General features: G+C 33.9%; 1 protein-coding gene across 1 annotated transcript in view; it reads left to right on the plus strand.

Annotated features, from left to right (window-relative positions):
• SYNE1 (spectrin repeat containing nuclear envelope protein 1) overlaps positions 1 to 19,869 on the plus strand; it is a 274,529-nt gene that overhangs the window by 69,372 nt on the left and 185,288 nt on the right. Inside the window, exons 12-28 of the mRNA XM_042812608.1 lie at positions 441 to 553; positions 1,118 to 1,286; positions 4,686 to 4,782; positions 5,726 to 5,928; positions 8,106 to 8,270; positions 9,647 to 9,799; positions 10,232 to 10,375; positions 10,691 to 10,864; positions 11,795 to 11,953; positions 12,729 to 12,893; positions 13,473 to 13,607; positions 14,475 to 14,633; positions 14,919 to 15,127; positions 15,395 to 15,503; positions 16,833 to 16,997; positions 18,683 to 18,850; positions 19,415 to 19,591. Coding sequence (XP_042668542.1) covers positions 441 to 553; positions 1,118 to 1,286; positions 4,686 to 4,782; positions 5,726 to 5,928; positions 8,106 to 8,270; positions 9,647 to 9,799; positions 10,232 to 10,375; positions 10,691 to 10,864; positions 11,795 to 11,953; positions 12,729 to 12,893; positions 13,473 to 13,607; positions 14,475 to 14,633; positions 14,919 to 15,127; positions 15,395 to 15,503; positions 16,833 to 16,997; positions 18,683 to 18,850; positions 19,415 to 19,591 — 2,664 coding nt within the window. The remainder of the gene's footprint in view (positions 1 to 440; positions 554 to 1,117; positions 1,287 to 4,685; positions 4,783 to 5,725; positions 5,929 to 8,105; positions 8,271 to 9,646; positions 9,800 to 10,231; positions 10,376 to 10,690; positions 10,865 to 11,794; positions 11,954 to 12,728; positions 12,894 to 13,472; positions 13,608 to 14,474; positions 14,634 to 14,918; positions 15,128 to 15,394; positions 15,504 to 16,832; positions 16,998 to 18,682; positions 18,851 to 19,414; positions 19,592 to 19,869) is intronic.

The raw sequence follows: 19,869 nt of genomic DNA on the forward strand, positions 1-19,869 counted from the left end.
ATTTGAATCAATACTTAACAAAGGTTAGTATCGGCTGTAAGGATGTAAACAGTAAATTTAGAATGATTGTACAATGGTGGTATTAGAGTATTTACAAACTGCATTTTGGGCATTTTTTAAAAAATAAAATTAAGATTTTTTCTTTTCTTAAACCATTGCAGTGTGTTCTCTGCTTTAAAATCTTTCATAGTTGTGAGAAATGGCTTTAACAGAGGCATTCCCTGTGTAAATGTTCAACCTAATGTAAATGATTTTTGGTAGGCATACCGTTGCATGCAAATGTGAGAGCACGATCAAATAGTTAACTATATTGAGTCATCAGTACAGGCTTCAAAATGTGCTTATTAGATAGCCTACTGTGAGCCTTTTCTCTGTCTCTCTCTCTCAATCTCTTCCCCTACCCTTTTTCTCTCTCTCTGTCTCTCTCTCTTTACAATCAGGATCTACTGAAAAACATAGAAGGTCACAAAAAGACATTCCATGAGATCCACGGGGCAAGGTCTGTTAATGGAGTGCCTGTTCCATCTGACCAATTAGAGGATATGGCAGAGAGGTAAGGCTTTCAACCCAAAATGAAAATCCTCTGTGGATGAAAGGGAACCTGTTTGATTTTTAACCTGTTTGTGTACAAACTGCTTTCTAATAATGTTTCATAATGGCAAGCATGTAAATGTTGGAAGGAAAACCTTCCCTGAATGTAAATGAAAATTTGTTGAAAGCCTTGTACGTTAATGATTGGTGAGAATCAATATAAGCTTTGTGTTTTAGAGAGAAATACCTTTTTTTTTTAACATCAATTTTGTGATTACTTGCCCATGAAAGAAATGTTATGTAACAACAGGCAGAATGAATTTAAGAAAAATGACTTTGCAAAACTTAGTAATGTAAACTGATTATTTTAATGAATAAATGGGATTATAATTCATTTGCTATTCAATAACAATTATCAGAATGATCATCTAACATAATGTTGATAAGCTTAATTAGGTGAAAGACTAGAGAAATTTCTGAACTGTAAATAAAGATTTCAGGAAAAACTGAAAGGGGGAAAAAAGAGAGGGGGTGCAGGAAGAAAAAATTATTGATGTGTTTTACTATAGTATGATTCATTTTCCAGGTTTAATTTTGTTGTCTCTTCATCTGAGCTCCATCTGTTGAAAATGGAGTTCCTGGAACTGAAGTACCGTCTACTGTCACTCTTAGTCCTTGCAGAATCAAAGTTAAAATCATGGATTATTAAATACGGAAGAAGAGACTCAGTAGAACTACTCCTGCAAAATTACATAGTAAGTTGGAGCTGTCATCTCTTTGTCACTATTTCTGGAATATTCTCATCTGAGACTGTTAGAATTTAATAAAAACTGAAAGACAAATGAGACTTGTCAGTCAAAACCTTTAACTGCATTTATATAGAGTATCTTAGCAGTGTTTCTTTCATCCCCTGGAGGAAAATGTTAAAAATCAATATGCTGTAGTTTACCCTACCTCCTCAGGAAAAGAAATAATGTCGCAACTGCTAACCATGTCTGACCATTAGCTTACTAAAAATATCTGGAAGTTCTAAATCCTAGACTTTTACTTGTTTAAGATAATAGTTTCTGAGAATTCAATTTCTTGTTCTATGTCTGCATAGATGCACTTTATTGTGACTATATGTGAATTAAGTGCAGAAATAGAAGGGGTTTTTGGGGTGCAGTCCTTCACAGTTCACAGATTATTAAAGTCCTCCAAATGAGGAGAAAAAAATGTAATGCTGGCTTCACGTATTTGTTGAATGTACTATATTTGCTGGGGAATCATTTTCTTTTAAGGCATGGTTTTTCTACTTATTCACTTACATTATTTCTCCTCTTCGAAGAAATCGTTCCAACTTTGCATCATCCATACATCACATTAAGGTACACAGGCTATTGACTTACAAACACTCATTGATGTTTCCATTTAGTCGTACGCTGCTGTATCTTGTGAAAATCTTGCTTGCATTGTCAAATGTCTAGTAGGATGGTACCATCACTTTACATTAGGATATAAGGGACTATTTCAAAAGTAGGACTGGGATAAATATTTTTCCTCTCTTACCTGATCCATATGATGAAAATTACACCGGAGAATTCAGTTTGGAAAGAATTTGTACACTTATACAAGTGTTCAGAGACAGGACACTGTAGAGAAAATTACTGATGCCCATATATCCTGCTGGTTTTCATTGCATTAGAAGCAAACTTGAAACTCAAAGTTCCTCACACAAAGTGAGAACTGAAGGCTATTGATACTTTTTCCTTGCTATGTCTAAGCTTTAGCAGTTAGAGATTCTAATGTTGCAGGAATTAAGCCTAGTTTTAAATCTGCAAAGCTCAGGGAAAACATTTACAATAGAAAATTTGCTAGAGAGTTTTGCAATAGCTAGGTGTTACGGTCCATTTGTATGCTTTACAAGGTTGTCTCAGACACTGCTAAATGCTGTCGAGAAATAATGCAGGAGTAGATATCTTAATTTTTGAATTATTTTATCTTGATTTCTTATTATTATATTTAGCTTTAAAATTAACATTAAGTGGTTAATTTGCATGTTATTTCATGATTACCATAGCTATTTCTATGCTCTCTGACCACTAATGTTGAGCTGGTTATTAGGGAAAAGAAAATGCTTCCTTTTGTCATTCATGAAATTGTGTGACATCAAAAATGAGGAAACTGAGACAAAAAGATAGAGCTCGGTTTCATTCCTGGTGATCTTACTTTATATTTCCTTTTAAGTGTCCCATGATGGAAAAATATTTTCTTTGGCAGTCCAGCCAAGTTTCTAGGAGCAGGAGCTGAATGTTTCTTTTCTGTTTAATTAGGAGTCTTAACTAGGAAATCTCTAATCAGTACCTTCGGTGATTATATTAGCAGGAAATTAAAAAACCAAAAAACAATAAAAAAGAGTATGTTTGTCTGCCAGAGCTATATTGGCATTCTAAGAGCAATGGTAGTTAGGTTCTGAATTATAACACATGGCCAGTAAGTATCTGTGTACCGTAGTTAAAAATAAAATTGTTGCTTGCTAATTTATTCCATCTTTTCAGCTATGTGTCATATACCAGAAATAAAGGTCAGTACAAATTGTACATCATCAAACTGGATAATATATTGTAGCAAAGTCTCAGCTGCAATGGAGATACTGGATACAGAAATCAATGGCTTTTAACCCATAGCACTGTTTTTTTTTGCCATCACTGTATTAACGCATTTTTTGGCAATATATGCTATATAGATTTGGGAATATCTGAATATTTTTTAAGGGACCTTGATAGATGGGAGAAATTTACTCAGGAAATTTACATATTTCATTTTTGAATATATTTGTAATTGCACTTGTGATCAGTATCATATAAACAGTTTGGTACAATCTTTTCATATGAAGAGATTTTGAATCAGGATGAAATGTCTGTGTGTATTGGTTTAACAAAAGTAAAAAAAAAAAAAAAGAGTCAAGTTTTGTCAAATGTCTGTGGTAGAGGATATGGTTCTTTGTATTTGACAAGGTTTGGTTTTATTATTTTTAAAACTGTTTATAATGTTTACATAATGTGGGTTGATGAACACAAGATCTAATTTTCCTTTTCAAAATACACTGACCTTAGAAAATTTTTGTTAAACATTGAAACTTTAGTGCTGTTAAAAACCTCGTATTACCAAACTTACAGCTGTACAAATAAGATTGTCTATTCTGACATTCCTGAACTTGTATGTACATAACGGAAATGCATTTGCCTTAGATGTGTAGATCTGCAGCTGGAGGCATGGCATGTAGTATAGGTTATAAAATCACTCCAAAACTCTAGCTAAGTACCTTAGGGAGGGCAGTGTAAAAGTCCGGTAAAAAGGGATTTTTTTTCTCCCCCTTTTTTTACGGGTGATAATGGAAGATACAGTATAATATAATTTTGTCTCACATATGTGTATAATTATACAGGGCATTTGAAGAAGAAACATTCTGACAGATTAAAAAAAAATGCCATTTGGCATCAACGATAAATAGGTATAAATGATAAAGAGAGAGAACTTTGTGGCCATAATATTTCCATATAAATTATTCATTCTTCTGTACCATATTGCATAGTGGAAACACAACTCCTAAAAGAGAAGTGTTTTGCACTTCAGAAAGCAGCATCTTTTCTTCATTGTTTCCTTAATCTTATTTTTACCACTTGCAGTGATAGCAGAAGCAAACTGAAGAATAAGGCATGTGCATTTCATCTCTTTAAAACAAAATCCGGAAAGTTTTTAAGCACTTAGCAGTTTTCTTCTTGGGTTTTTTTTTTGTTGTTTGTTTGTTTTTTTTTGGTGGGAGCCTTCTGTAAGGGAGGAAATTTAAAATATTTTTTCATTGATCATGTAACTTTTAATTGTTCAGTTTCTGCGTGTTCCATGTGTTATATTCTAGGTATTTCAGTAATTCATTTAGTAACACACTGATAATATATTAAATATTCTTTCCATAGGCAGAGTAAATAAACTCAATTTGTGAGGGAAACACTACTGTACTATTAATTTGAAAAGATGAAATTTTAAAATTTCATAAATAAATGAAATAAAAGAAATAATGAAGTTAAAAGCTGTCATTGCTCTCCTGGTGTAATTTCAGAGGATGTGTTCTAACATTTATATTTATTTTCTCTATTGTAATATGTCTTTTTCAGTCTGTTATTGAAAACAGTAAGTTCTTTGAGCAATACGAGGTTACATACCAGATCTTGAAAAGAGCAGCTGAAATGTATGCCAAAGCAAATGGCTCAGGTAAATGCCCGTGTTTCTATTGTTGTGGGGATGGCATTTTATCTCTTTAGACATAGATATCTCCTAAAAAAAAATAAAAAAATAAATCATCTAATGCTTGTTTATTCCATGCAGTAGAGCTGTATAGCAACTGGAATCCACCTGAAAGTCTACAGGTTGTGATAGCAATTTGCATTTTCTCTAGCATGAGGCTAACTGGTACAGAGCAGCCCATTACTTTTTAAGTTCCTTAATGTTCAGAAGGTGGTGATCGTACTTTCTGCTGGTCCGTTCTAACTTCTGAATTGTTGATCTGTGCCCAGTAGTGTGTCAATGAACCAATTAGTGACATGTTTCAGTGGTTGGGGCACTCCCCACCTTTGCTTAATTCCCTAAGAAAGAAACGTCAAGAGACTTATGAAGTCTCAAGATTTACTTGGGTTCTTTTCCTTACCTCTATTTCTTCCTTCTGGAGTAAGGACTACAGTGGTGAAAATATTAAAAAGTAAATGACAAAAAAAATTCACAGTTTGTTTTAATGGTGTTGGAAAGCCAATTTAATTCAGTGCTTTTGCATGCAGACGTAGTTTGTATGCTACATACTTCTACTTTCTTGTAAAGAAAATTTTTCTGATGTCTTTTGCTACAGATTAGAAACAAACACTAAACAGAGTATGCAGTGTGGTCCCAATGTTGTTGTGGTAGCAAAAGTTTTGTATATTTTTGTGTACTTACCTTGTGTGCTTCTACCATTTTGTGTACTTTCCTCAATCTTTAAGGTGAATGCTTAATTTCTCAGAAATAACTGCAGTAAATTTGAACTGTGAACAGTGTGTGTAATAACTCTTCTGAAATAGCAGTTTTAGTCGAATACAATTGTCTGATGAGACTAGATAAGCACAGCATAACATGAAGCATCACAGAAATAATTATGAACATAAATAATGTCTTTCCTGTATCTTAGTGGAAGAAGTTGAGAGTGTGATGAAATTTATGAGTGAAACAACAGCACAGTGGAGGAACCTCTCGGTAGAGGTGAGAAGTGTAAGAAGTATGTTGGAAGAAGTAATTGCTAACTGGGACAGATACAGCAGCACTGTGGCAGGTCTGCAAGCCTGGTTGGAGGATGCTGAAAAAATGCTTAATCAGACTGAACAGTCTAAAAAGGTATGAACTAATTCCAAATATATAATGAACTAATTCCAAATATATAAGACTTTTGTAAAATATGAAATATGGAATGTGCTTTTGCATTTCCTTAGCTTATTTTACAAAACGTCATTCAAGAGGGAGATGTTCATGCTGGCAAATTTTAGTGGGAACATTGATAGATAAATCCTTATTGCAATACTCAGAATATTTTTCAGTTTCTGGCACACTATACTGATAATCAATTTCTCAATGTTTACTTGTATAGCACACGCACACACACACACACGTATATATGTAAGAACGGATTAGTCTGAGAAGCTACTTTTAATGTTTATGATATATGAAGAGTTTCTAAAAGCTGTGTTGAAAACCTTTAGACATGGAAGTGTTATTCTTCACAGAATGCTAATATATTAAGTATATTCTATTGCCTCAAAATTGTTAGCAGTTATGAAGACGTAATATAAACCACCTGTAGACTGAGATACATATGTTATTTCTATTATTAATGTTGAATCTAGAATATGAATAATGGAATGATGTTCACTTAGTTCCAAGGATAATTTTGATTAGCAGATTTAACTCTTGTTTATTAAAAAAGTACTTATGGGTTTGTATGGTTATACAACTTTCATTCCCAAGTATCTCAAGTCCCAAGTGAAAGACGGTAACTTCTTGCTATACGGCAAACTTTTTAAACGTTTTCAAATATTTGTTCTGTAAAACTACAAATACATCAATAGTCACAGAATTGTAGGGGTTGGAAGGGACCTCTGGAGAGCAATTAGTCCAACCCCCTACTAAAGCAGTTTCCCTAGAGTATGGTAGAGTAAGTAATATTGTATAAAGATTTAATTGGTGTTTATTTGAAACCTTTACCTGCATTACTAAACACCAGCATATTCTGTCCCAGGCATAGAACTTATACTTTTCATCTTCTATCCATTGTCTCTGTATTATTTCAAAACCAGTAAGTACTCTTGTTCTTTTTGCAAAAGAAAGTGGTTTCTTAACTTTGTCATTGGGTTCTCTATTTTATTATGAACCTGTGTCACAGAAAAATTTGAAAAAAAAAAAATCAGTATGCAGTAGAATTTATCTCCTGTAAAGTACTTAAAATTTAACAGTAATGTATTGATAAACAAGCCAATTCTTCTACAACTTTTTTGTTTACTTGTGATGCCTCTTTAGCACTTCTAGTTACAATTCCCTCATAACGTGCCCCTCTCTTAACCTACATCTGAAGAAACACAGAACTGTCGCTGTCAGATCAGGAGTCTTGTATTTTTAGAGTAGATTAAGAGCCATTAATTAAAACAGTTCAGTGCCCCTTCATTGGTCTTGAGGACCAAGTGGACTTGTACAGCTTGCATCCTTTTGGCTATTCTATTTTTCTTCCTAAAGAAGGTGGCTCCACTGATTTAATCCACTAGCAATAGTAATTGCCCTGTGCGCAACACTGAATTGTGTACTGTCTGGGAGAAGGGCAGATGCCAAAATGATGTTAGAGAACATATGAACCATTAAATAACTCAGACAATCAGGAGAGAGTGATTGAATCCTGCTCAGTTTACTGATATAGCTGTGGCAACGGTGCCTGGAGATGCTTTTCTTGGGAACAGCTGCCCATCCTCCTGGAGAGCAAAAAGAAAGGGATGCAGGGAGGAAGTTTGTCTTCTCTTTCAACTCATGAGTGCGTGCTTGCCTACAAGGTGTAGGCAAGCATTTGGCATAGTGGGTGGGTTATTTAGGCTGTCTCAGTGGAGTGGGGGGGAAAAATCAGTGACAGTCTTGTTTTTTCCTTCTCCTCTCATCTTCTCTGAAACAGAAAGAAGCAGTGGTGAAAAATGAATCTTAGATCAGAAACTGGATGAATACGAGTGATTTCAGTTACAAACCAAATCCTTTCTCTTAAGGAGGATTTTCACCAGTTCAATTAAAGCTACTCACTACAGTAAAATAAGCTATGAGTATACCAGTGGCAGTTTTTAATCCGGTAGACTGTGCTCAAACATTATAAAATTTTATTATGGCAAATCCATCTGTAAGCCATAATTTCGTAAGTTTCATAAGCCAATATGGCTTCAGAGACTAACTGTTCAAAGAGCTTTATCAAGCCATTAGCTGGTGATCAAATTTTAGTTTAATGATTTAAGGTAAACACGATTTGTAAATGCTTTCATTTTCTTCAGGATTTCTTCAGGCACTTGCCCCATTGGATCCAACAGCACACAGCCATGAATGATGCTGGTAATTTTCTGATTGAAACATGTGATGAGACCATTTCCAGAGACCTTAAGCAGCAACTTCTGTTACTAAATGGAAGATGGAGAGAATTGTTTATGCAAGTGAAGCAAGTATGTGTTTTTGCTGTTGTTATTTTAAATACTCATATTTATTTTGATATTTCCCTGTCAAGAAGACAGTTTGCCTCACTAGCAGGACTGTAGAACAACTTACTAAAGTGCCTGTTTATACTTATTTATATTAGAATTGAAACCTTGACAGGACTTAATTGCTATTGGGATATTCGCTTTGTTTATATTTTTGATTATACAGTTTTTCAATTTTCCTTTTATACATTTACAGCTAATATAGTCTGTATTTTATCTTTGCAGTCTCAATAAAGTGAATATTATTCACTCATAACTTCTAATTTCTTTAAGAAAATAATCAGTTTTACATGCTTATTCTTACTGTAAGCTTTGTGAAACTGGGTAGCTAAAACGGTGAACACAAATGTTGCTCTTTAATTGCAGTTATGTTCAGTTACTGTACTGTAACCATAAGTAGGTGCAATGCAAGCTAGCTAAGTGTTTCCCAAATCAGTCAGACATTATGTCAGTCTCATGCAATAGGAAGCACTAATAATAGGTGAAACAAGCAAACAACAACAAAACAAAGACGTATCTCCTAGAAGACATTCAACACATTGGGAAAGTATTTTTTTCTTTAAAAAGCAGAGACAAGATAGGGTTATGCAGAACTATTTCACACCCTGTAAGCACATAAGAAAATATAATTACTAATTATCCATGTATATCCAACAGTGTTTTCCCTTTTCAATGACTTTTAATCAGCAATTGCTTATTTGAAGATGTTGAACTTGTTTTCTATCTTATTTTAGTCAAATTAAATGGAAATGCGAATAATGACTGCCCTTGTTGTTTTTTTATTGTAACTTGTCCAAACTAGATGGCTCTCAAGATAATTATTTTTTGCTTTTGATTCACTGTGGAAACTATAGTGTCCAGAAAAATGCATTTCTTGCCCCACATAGAGGGGGAGCAAGATTTTGAAAAATCAGCAAAAATATTAGCACACAAAAAATCTAGAAAAGCTGATGGAGGGAAATGCCTGTAAAATCTACTCTTGTGGATCTTTCAAAATTCCAATTGTAAGTGATGAGGAATTGATTGATATGTTGATTCTAGGCTAGAAACAAATGACAAGAGTTCTTTGAACGATCCATTTAGAAGGCCTAAACACTTGTATGAATGTCATTCTTTTAATTATCAGCACTACTGAAAATAACCTTAGTTTAGAAGATTAGTTTCTGTTATTTTACATTTCATTGAATAGAATTTTTCTAGTAAAAAAGATTGCTCTGAAAACATGCTAATTCCCTCAAGGAATTGCTTAGTTGCCACATTCGGGTTTATTGTTGTTTTTTTTTTTGTTGTTGTTGTTGTTTTTGTTTTTGTTTTTTTTTTTTTGCTATGTATTTTCACAGTATGCTCGGGCAGATGAATTGGACAAGATGCAGAAAGAATACCTGGATGGTGTGGCTAATTTGACAGCTTTTGTTGATGAAAGTAATAGAAAATTTTCAGCACCCGTAGAAGTGTCCTTCTTAGATGTGAAGATGTTTGTACAAGATCTAGAAGTAAGTTTTTTCCTTCCATCTGTTCTTTCTCTTTCATAAGAGCAAAATGTTAATTCTAAAGGTAAAACAAAATTATTTTGGGATACATTTTTAATATTACATTTTTTCACTCGTATTCTTGAACAGTTTATCTTATAGCTAACTTAAAGCCTAATATTTTATGGCTGACATTTCTAGAGCATATTTCCAAAACTCTTTCCAACTGGATATTGGTTTATGTTTAATTTCAGTTCACATCTTTGTGAGCTGACCAATTGTGTATCATCATAATATCGTGACAATTTTCATTTGAAATATTTGAAACATTGTCCAATCTTCACAGTCAACCATGACAAAAATTGGAATATATCTCTTACATTTCAGTGAATGCATAAATGCCATTGCTGATTTTTTTTTTTTGTTAATTTTATTTTTACAAAATATTTGTTACAGAATATTAAGCAGAAATTGCCTGCCATGGAAGCTCAGTACAAAATGGTCGCAAGAACAGCACAATTGGTTATGAAAGAAGTTTCCCAAGAAGAAATAAACGAAATGCTTGCAACTTTGACAAAGATGAAAGAGCAACTAAGCAAGGTTGCAGAATACTTTTTGTTTTTACAGACATTAAACTAATTAAACCAGTAACCACTAAGCTCCAATACAAAAAAAAGAAAGATGAAAAAAATCTGAGAAATATTTGTGGTAACAATTGAGTTAATTCAGATGTAGAAGATGCTATTACTTCTACATTTCAAGATTGTTATCCTTAAATGGATTCTTTAATTAACATGTTATTTATACTGACCTTAAAAGAAGTAGCAACTACATTAGTTTACATGCTGATAAAGTTGCTGTTTACTGAAATTTACTGCCTTCTTAATAATTATTTTTCTTTAAAATGTCAAATAGGTCAAGGAGAATTCCTGTGCCCTACTGTATGAATGTCAGCATCTGCTGTCCCCACTTGAAGAGCAGGAGAAACAAATCACGAATTTCTATGAATCTCTTGAAAAGGTCAATGAAATAATTTCTATCTTGGATCCTGAAGCACAGCCTACAACTGTTCTAAAGCAAAAAGCTCAAGTAAGTTCAGAAAGATATTCACTTTAGAAAAAGCTTTGCTTTCTCTAAGTATTCGCAACTTGATTTCTAGATTATTTTTTTTAATGGGAAGGAGAAGTTTATAAAAAAAAAAAAAAAAGCCAATAGATTTAATTTGGTGTGTATTTATATGTGCATTAAATGTCTTATTTCCCAACGACTTAAAGACTTCGTATTATTTTTAAAAAAATCTGGTGAGCTTCACTGTTTAATCTTTCCTTCTACATATGAACACCATGTTACTGACATATCCAATCTGCTGTTTACTAAGCATCTTGCAAGTCCTCCTTTCCTCTACTTCTGAAAGTTGCCCAAACCCAGAATGCTGTGATAAAATTGTTTCCTCTGCAGTTACTTAACATCAAATAACTGAAATCTACTCCACCCTATGAAGGATACTGACTTCTGCTGAACAGATTAAACAATTTTTTCTCTTTTTCAGATTGTATAAATTCATGTATTTTTCTTTTTTTTCCCTGAGTCTAATTCTTACTACTCAGTGCTACTTGTAATAAAATTTTAAATCCAATAAATGACTGGAAAGATTAATTTGTTGAAAGGGAAGTCTAATCTGCTGTTAAGATTTGGCATTATGTCCATTTTTGCTATAGTCAACTTAGACTTGCACAGTAAATCAAACATCCCATAAAAGCTGTCCCAATGGCTTTGGTACATGTCTATATACTTATTTTTTTAACAGATAGAAATCTATTTATGTGTGGAACTATGCAGTTATGTCCTGTGTTATTCCAGTGAACATTTTTGTAAAATCTTTTTTTTATTTTTTTATTTTTTGGTGCTTTGGCTATGTCCCTTTTGTTCTTATTGTTTAAAAAAAATCTTCCAGTTATTTTGCCAAACTTTTCTCTCCTTTGTTCCTGGCCAGGGTGGATATATGTTTCTTTCTTTCAGGATTTGGTAGCTTATCAAGAAAACTGCAAGAAAGCTTTGTCCCTCATTGAGAGAAATAGTCAGAATATTCTGCAGTGTGTGGCTTCTAGTGAAGTGGTAAAGCATTTCCATCACTCAACATTTCAGAAGAAAGTTACACAAGTTCAGATTACTTTTCAGGTAATTACATTTTGCTGCATATTTTTGAAGCCTTATTCATATGCAGCTGATGCATCTTCCCACATCAATATTTCATTGCTCTGTAGGTCTGTTGGTACCAAGTGGTCAGGGGGCTGAGTGTCGTCTTCCGCCCGTGAGATCCTACACCATTTTTTATTTCCCCTGATTTTCTTGCCTTGACTGATTACTTCCCTTTATATTCATATACATTCCCTTTACACAAAGCATGCAAGACAAAGTCTGGCTGTTGCTGTTACTTCTCTGGAGCTTTGTGTTTTCTCAGAAAATGCCATAGATTCTGAAGATGAAATTGCAAATACTCATTTTCTAACGTCAGAAATGCATAGAATGGTCTGGGGTCCCCTTTGCCTTTAGATTTGTATTTTGTTACTAGTAATACTGATATTTTAAGGGCTAATTAGACCCAGTCCAGAGTGATCCTCACTAATGTCTTGGGTTCAGATCTCCAGATGTAGGGTTCTATATGAATGTTCAGCTAAAGAAAATTATCTGTGTCAGTAAGGAGTTACCCTGAGATAATTTATGTTGCATTTAATTAATTAAAATTTATGTTGCATTTTGGGGGCTATTTTGAAGATAATATGAACCTTTGTGTAGGTAGTAGAGTTGGAAAAATGCAGGCGTGAAGGGGGCAAGAGAAACATTTCTGAATGGATTGTATCAGCAAAAGTGACACCAAGTAAATGCATTTTCATCGCAAAACAGTAAATAGCAATGAGAGAGAGTCCATTCATTTTCTGTTCTTATAACTCAGAATATGGTCAGGAAAGCTGGTGACTGGAGGAAAAACATAGAAGTAAATAGCCGTTTGATGAAGAAATTTGAGGAGTCTAGAGCAGAACTGGAGAAAGTAATACAGATTGCCAATTGTTGCTTAAAAGAAAAAGGAAATCCTGAAGAGCTTCTCAGAAAGCATAGCGTGAGTAAATTCTCTGATTTTTCTATGACAATTTTTAAGTGCAAAAAGACCACTTAATTTTAAAACTGTCATGGGTTTCTTCCATGTGTTGAAATAATGCAGCTCAGATCAAACTAATACTAAGATGGAAAAAGTTAAAAAATAAAAATAAAATAATAATAACTCTTATTGATGAATATAAGTAACCAGAAAGTGCAGAATGCAGAACCTCTTGGAGGTAGGGGTTGATTCTGAAGAACTATTTGGAGTGAGAATGCTAGTTACATTTTGACCAACTCACACCAGCTGATGAGTTTTCAGATGAATTAATATTCATGTCTGTATTATAACTATTACTTAAGCAAGTGACTTTAAAACCTAATTCCTTAAAACCCTATACCAATGTACTATCTAGGCATCCCAGAATTCATTATTTTTCTGGATTATAAATAGCTGGAAGTTTTCCATAGCTCAAATTCCACTTCATTTGTATAGCAGAAGTAAATTTGAAACTTATGGAGTATGTTAGGGAACTTCGTGCTAGCAGGTATCAGTAACCAGCTTCATCTTCTCACCTGTCCACCTTCAATTCAAACTCAGGAATTTTTTAACCAGTTGGACCAGAGAGTCTTAAATGCCTTCCTGAAAGCTTGTGATGAACTTACTGACATCCTTCCTGAACAAGAGCAACACAGCCTGCAGGAAGCTGTGAGGAAACTCCATAGGCAGTGGAAGGTGAGTGACACTGAACAATGTCTCTGGAATTTCTAAACGTTGACTTGAGAAAGCTTCCACGTGACTTTTACAATGAATATATTTTAAGGAAGATGAAGGAAGAAGTTACATTTTTTGGCTTCTTATACAATTATATTTAAAAAGTGCTTTTCAAAATCAGCTGCAACTACATTTGCAAACACCAACTGCCAGATCAAGTGGCCAGCAGTTGTCTTCTGTATGCAGGCAATGATAACCGTGCTGAAAAACTTTGCTGAGCATAGATTTCTTTAAGCTGTTCTTTAAGCTGATATAGGACTGCAGTTATTTTCCCAACCTTAGGAAATTTGCAAAAAAGCAAATTTGTGAGAGATCACTCCATCAGTTTAAGTAGTGTCATCTGCCAAAAGCTCTAAGAACAGAATAAGTATTGCCCATAAGCTATGGATTTTGTTTGCCTGCTACAGCATGTTGCAGGTCAAAGTTGGAGTAATGGATGAGTGGTTTTTCACTGGAACACTAACAATAACCTCTGGAAGCAGGTGTGAATACAGATTCACTATTATTGTTTGCTTTATTGTTTTTATACAGGAAATACTTGAAGTATCTTGCCAAGGATCAAGATGTCTCTGAGACATGTCTTATGTACATATATATGCATATTCTGGGTCCCAGAAACATGTGCATATATCATATTTATAAGAATTAGATATTGGTAATAGGATGATTTAATTTTCTTAAATGAATACTGAGAAAATCCTATATATTCATTCAAATATATGCTTTGTTTTCTGTATCAGGTGTTAATAGATAATTTAACTGTATTAACTTCACACTGAAGTTAATGTTTTATCTCTGTGCTTGTTTATTACTCCTGTGGGAATGTAGGATCTTCAAATGGAAGCCCCGTATCATCTGATCCATTTGAAGATTGAAGTGCAGAAAAGCAAGCTCCTGATCACAGTGGAGGAGTGCAAAGCTGAACTAGCTCGACAGAATAAGGTGCTCACCAGAGAAGGCAAAGAAAGGATGATTGAAGAGCACAAGGTATGAATTATATGCCAGAAAGTGGGTATTCATAGAAATACATCTGAATGTAACGATAAACAGAAGGTCTAGCCATCAGACACTCTATGCACCACAAAATTAGATCGTTTGAGCCTTCAACAAAAAGTTTCACTTGAAATTGATCCCTTCATGCTAATACCTAGGAGCTCAGTTAAGAGCATGTATGACATAGGACCTTAGTATAACCTAGAGCACAGTGTAGATAGCTTTATGAATTCTGCCGATTTATATTTTTGCTGAATCTTCTGCTTTGTCTCCCATCAGTTGTTCTTTGGTGACAAGGGATCTTACCATCTCTGTGAGAAAAGATTACAACGGATTGAAGAACTGTGCCATAAACTTCCAGTTTCTGATCCAGTGAGGGCTACATTGGAAAGTAGCCAACGAATCCTGAAGGAGCTCAAATCTCAGATAGACAGTACATACACAAAACTAACAGAGCATTCAGACATCTGGAAGAGCTATACAAACAGGTGTCAGTCCAATTCCTAGATGGTTCTGGTAGTGTCTTACGTGTGATCACACCTCTAAATGCCATTATAGATTCACATAAAGAATGTTAAATGCAGTGTTGTTAACTTCAAGTTACCTATAATTATACTTAATGTAGTGATTACACATATTATGGTGGGTTTTTTGAGGGCTTTATAATTATTGTCATAAATTTAAAAGTTACCATTTAGCGGTGCCCATTTTTTGTCTAATTTTTTCATTGCTTTGAATTAAATGTTTTATTTCAGATTTTCTGAATTGGCAAATTGGATTTCATCTACAGAAAGAGAGCTAAAGAGGATAAAGGAAAGTGTCAATGATACTGCTAAATATGAGCAATTTAAATCATCTGTTGGGGTGAGACATTGGCTTATATTCTAACAAAGCTACTGTCATTGAAACTGCGACTGGATAAAAATGTATTATGAGTAGTGCAGCTGTTTTAGCATGGAGACCGTAGATAAGATTCTGCTGATTCTTGGTATTCTTAAATACATTTCCAGGGAGAAATTTCCACATGCAACAATTTGTGTCAGAAGTGGCTACTTCTACTATTTTAGAAAATAACAGATCCCTTTAGCTGTATATTCAGAACACTGAAAATACAGAATCAAATAGATAAAGTAATTGCATCTCTTTCTGCTGCATATACAGTTAAAAGTTTTGAACAAAGAAAAACCAAAATTTCTGGACTGGATATGAAGGATCAAATTAGTCATACATTTAGGGCAAGCTTCTATAGTAAAATATCTCTTCCACAGTACTATAGTAGAGGAGGCAGAGACAGCCTACCATTCACTTTTGCTTTGCATTGGTAATTGGTAAGAGAAATGGTAGAAAAGCTGAAGATTCTGTCCTGGTCCTTCAGATAAAACCTAACTTTTTTATTTCTTCCACCCCCCCCCTATGCTGGGAGACTAAACAGGAATATCACATGCCATACCCAGGTTGTGTGAAAGTCATTAACAGATTTGAAGTCTCCTCCTAAATGTGGAGGTTGGTGGCCCTGCCTGTGGCAGTGGGGTTGGATATTCATGATCCTTCAGGTCCCTTCCAACCCAGGCCATTCTGCGATTCTATCTCTGCAGAATGACATAATTAAGGTGACCTTGATAAACCAGAAAGACCTTTAGCTTAAAGGGTACTCCTGCTGCAGAAAGTCTGATTTTTATTTTTGATGCAGTTTAGCTGCCAGCAGGATATCATCAGCACTGAGATCAAGACATCAAAAAAATTGAGGGGAAACAGTTATTAAAATAAGTAATAATAATAAAAATACACAGAACTTGATGTCTTTATAAAGCTTGTGTTTGGGAAACACAAGCTTTATTTAAAGTTTTTTTATTTACAGTTTAAATTGTAACTGATTTCATCACTATATAAAAAATACATACATGGTATCTACCATCTATCTGTTTTCTATAGGTAAAAAGTACTAGTTTGTAAAGAGAACGTACTCCTCTATTACTTTATATGAGGTAGCTCTGAAAAGACTGTTTAACAAAAATATAGCCACTGATTGGAACATAATCAAATAAGGGATTGAAATACTACATTTCTAGTGTTTCAAGATAAAAGCAAAAATAGTATGTTTATTTTAATAATCTTTGAACTGATATAATGAGTGGAGTCATTAATATTTCGTTTACTTGGAGAAAATGTTTTTTTTTTTTTTTTCTTCCATAGGAAATCAGGCAGCATATTAACAAGGAGGGAGAAAATCACAGCTGGCTGAAATCTAGACTTGCAGTTATTACTAAAATATGTACTGATGTGGAGGCCAAGAAAACAGAAGATGAGCTTTGTAAACTTTCCAGTGACTTCAAAGGACTTCTAGATTTGCTGGCTGAGGTACAGTATGAGGAAAACAAGAAACCTCCATTTACAATGTCACATGAAATGGCATAAATCATGGCTCCACACATATCCTACTGCGTATTTTTAGTTAAACTGCAAACATTCAAAAATGAAAATAATTTTGTTTTCTCGGCAACTAGCAGTAAAAAATTGCTGGCAGCATTATATTTGGTTGGCTTTTTTTTTTTGTTTGTTTTTATTTGATTGGATGGTGGTTGTTTGTTTTTTAACAGAATTTGAGTGTCTTAGTAAATATTCCTAATAAATATAAAAACATCAACATCTTTAGAGACAAAAGTTTTTTAAATTCATCTTTTCTAAAGATGAGTTTTCTAAAATTAATTAATTGGCAAAATCCATCAACTATTGGGTATATAACTTGATTTTAATATTGATTTGTGTGTCTTTTATGCTGAAACAATAAAGAAAATATTGAGGTGGTTTCTAATCAAGACATCAAGCATGCACTGAATTTGCAGAAAAATATTGCATGTGTCTGAAGTCTGAAGGGTAACGAGATACTGGAACTACTGAAATCATGACAAGTTTCTGGCCAAAAAGTAGAACTTCTCAGAATCCAGTGAACCTTTTACTTCTGTGGGATCTCAGTGACTTTACTGCTTTATGATTTTCACAGTAAAAAGACAGATTAGGAGAAACTTGGTACCTGCTCCACTTAGATAGCGGAACAGATCTATTTGGAAAACAGTCCAGTATAGAGAAAGATTTGATTTCAAATTCTATAGTTAACGTCAATTCGTGAAGACCTTTTCTAAGGTTTTCTAAATAAGTAGGAGTTCCACCAAATTTTTCTGAACTTCCGTGGTATGAAAAGTATGTTTGGAAAATCAGTAGGAACCAACATTCTGATTTCCAAATTACTGGAAATAATTATTTTAAAAAAAATCTTACTTTTTGAATGAGAAAGTACTTAAGCTTTTTGTTTCTTCCAAATGTCAAAGCCACAAGGAGTCTGAATGATCTTCTGCAGTGAATATGAACTGGAAGGAAAACAAGAGAGTAAGGGAATATAGAAAGAAAGTTGTTTCTTAGATCTAGAATGCTATGAAAATCTTAAATTACAGAAACTGTCAGGACGTACCCTTTTCTGATAATCAGATACAAGTAGCTAGCTAAGTCATACAAGAAAAGATCTTTTTGATAACTTGAATAAATATATCATTTTCTTATGAGATTCTGTGATCTAAGATTGAGAATTAAACAACATGCATGTTGTAGTCTGTAAAACCAAGGTAGCAGCGGGCTTTAATATACTTGTGATTAGACAAGGCTTTGCTGTAGAAGGTCTGAAAGGCAATAAACTTTGTTTGTGAATTGAGTAGCATATGCTTTTCATAATTTGAATCGGCTTGTAATGCTGAGGACAGCACATTTTTGAAGTTATCATCACAAGAGTTTGTCACAGGCAGCTCTTTGCCTTTTGGCAGTGTAGTAGGGAATATGCCTAAAAAAGACAAAGATTTTTTTAAAGATTTTAAGTCTACATTTCACTTGCCAGTGTAAAGCTGAAGGTGTATGCCATAAATTCTGGAGATAAAAGTGGTTTTAGTTTAGACAATTCACTATATTTTTACAAAAGGTATTCCAAATACATCTGTGCATTTAAAATATAGATGTATCTTTTAACGTGAAATACATACAGTTATAATTAATTGTAGATTGAAAGGACATTAGGTACTGTTGGAGATTGTGTCCAGTATAAAGAAGAGGTTAAAAGTGCAATCGAAGAGTTAATCAACAACTCTAAGGAAGCCCAAGCAGAAGCTGAAAAGATCCTGGATACGGAAAGTTTATTGCAAGCTCAGCAACTACTGTTTCATCATCAGGTACAGTAATTTCTCCATAAATGTCCACATTTTCTTTAAGGCAGAATGTATATAATTACCAAGTTATATTTTGTCCAGTGATATAATTCTCAAAGTTTGCAAGAGTCATAACCAGGAATAACTGGTTTTCTGGTAATTCTATAAAGCAAAACATATCAAGAAATACATAATGCAATTTGGGCATCCTTCTGCTTTCTAATGCAGGTTGATGATATATTGCTTTGATCAATCTGAGATTTCAACCTATTACTCAGACAGTGCATGACAAATTCACGCACTTGTGGATACTGCTGCAATTACTCAACTTATCCAACTTCTAGAACATTCATTTGGATGAATGGCCATATATTGCCACTTTCTATCTGTATGCCACATAAAGTGTATATACTTTTCAGAATCTGTGTCTTGTGCTTTGAGTATATGAGACTCAAGTAATATTTCCACAATTTATTCCTATTCATTGTTCTCATTGTATACCCCATTGCAAACTGCAAAATGCAGTTTCTCCATGTTTCCCAAACATGATTAAAAGTCTGATCACTCTTGCTGTATGAATCCTTCTAGCAAAGGACAAGGAGACTCCGTGCAAAGAGACAAGGTGTGCAACAGCAGATTTTCCAGGCTAAACAGTTGCAGATTGAAGGTGGACTGCCGAGTGCAATGCAGGAAGATTTACTAAAGCTAGAAGGAACACTGGAGAACATGCAGCAGACTATGGAGAAACGTGAAGAGCAATTGCAAGTGGGTATTTGAAAACAAAATTAAAAGCATATATTCTATTCTCCCTTCTTTTTTTTTTAATTAGTGGGAAAAAAATATGCAAATAGTCAGGATGTACTTTCTTATCTCTGAATCTTGATCCTCAGGATCTTTGTGATCAGTACCTTCATAAAAAATTCTTGAAGCTGCTACATACTTAATAAAGAACTAGCATTTTGTTTGAAAGTATTTAAAAGTCCCAAACTCTCTATCATAATATTCTCTATCATAATATTCTCTATCATAATATTCTCTATCAT

The sequence above is a fragment of the Centrocercus urophasianus genome, unplaced genomic scaffold, assembly GCF_019232065.1.
Source record: "Centrocercus urophasianus isolate 14NV4802_14NV808 unplaced genomic scaffold, USGS_Curo_1.0 seq_10, whole genome shotgun sequence".
In the NCBI taxonomy this organism is placed as follows: Eukaryota; Metazoa; Chordata; class Aves; order Galliformes; family Phasianidae; genus Centrocercus; species Centrocercus urophasianus.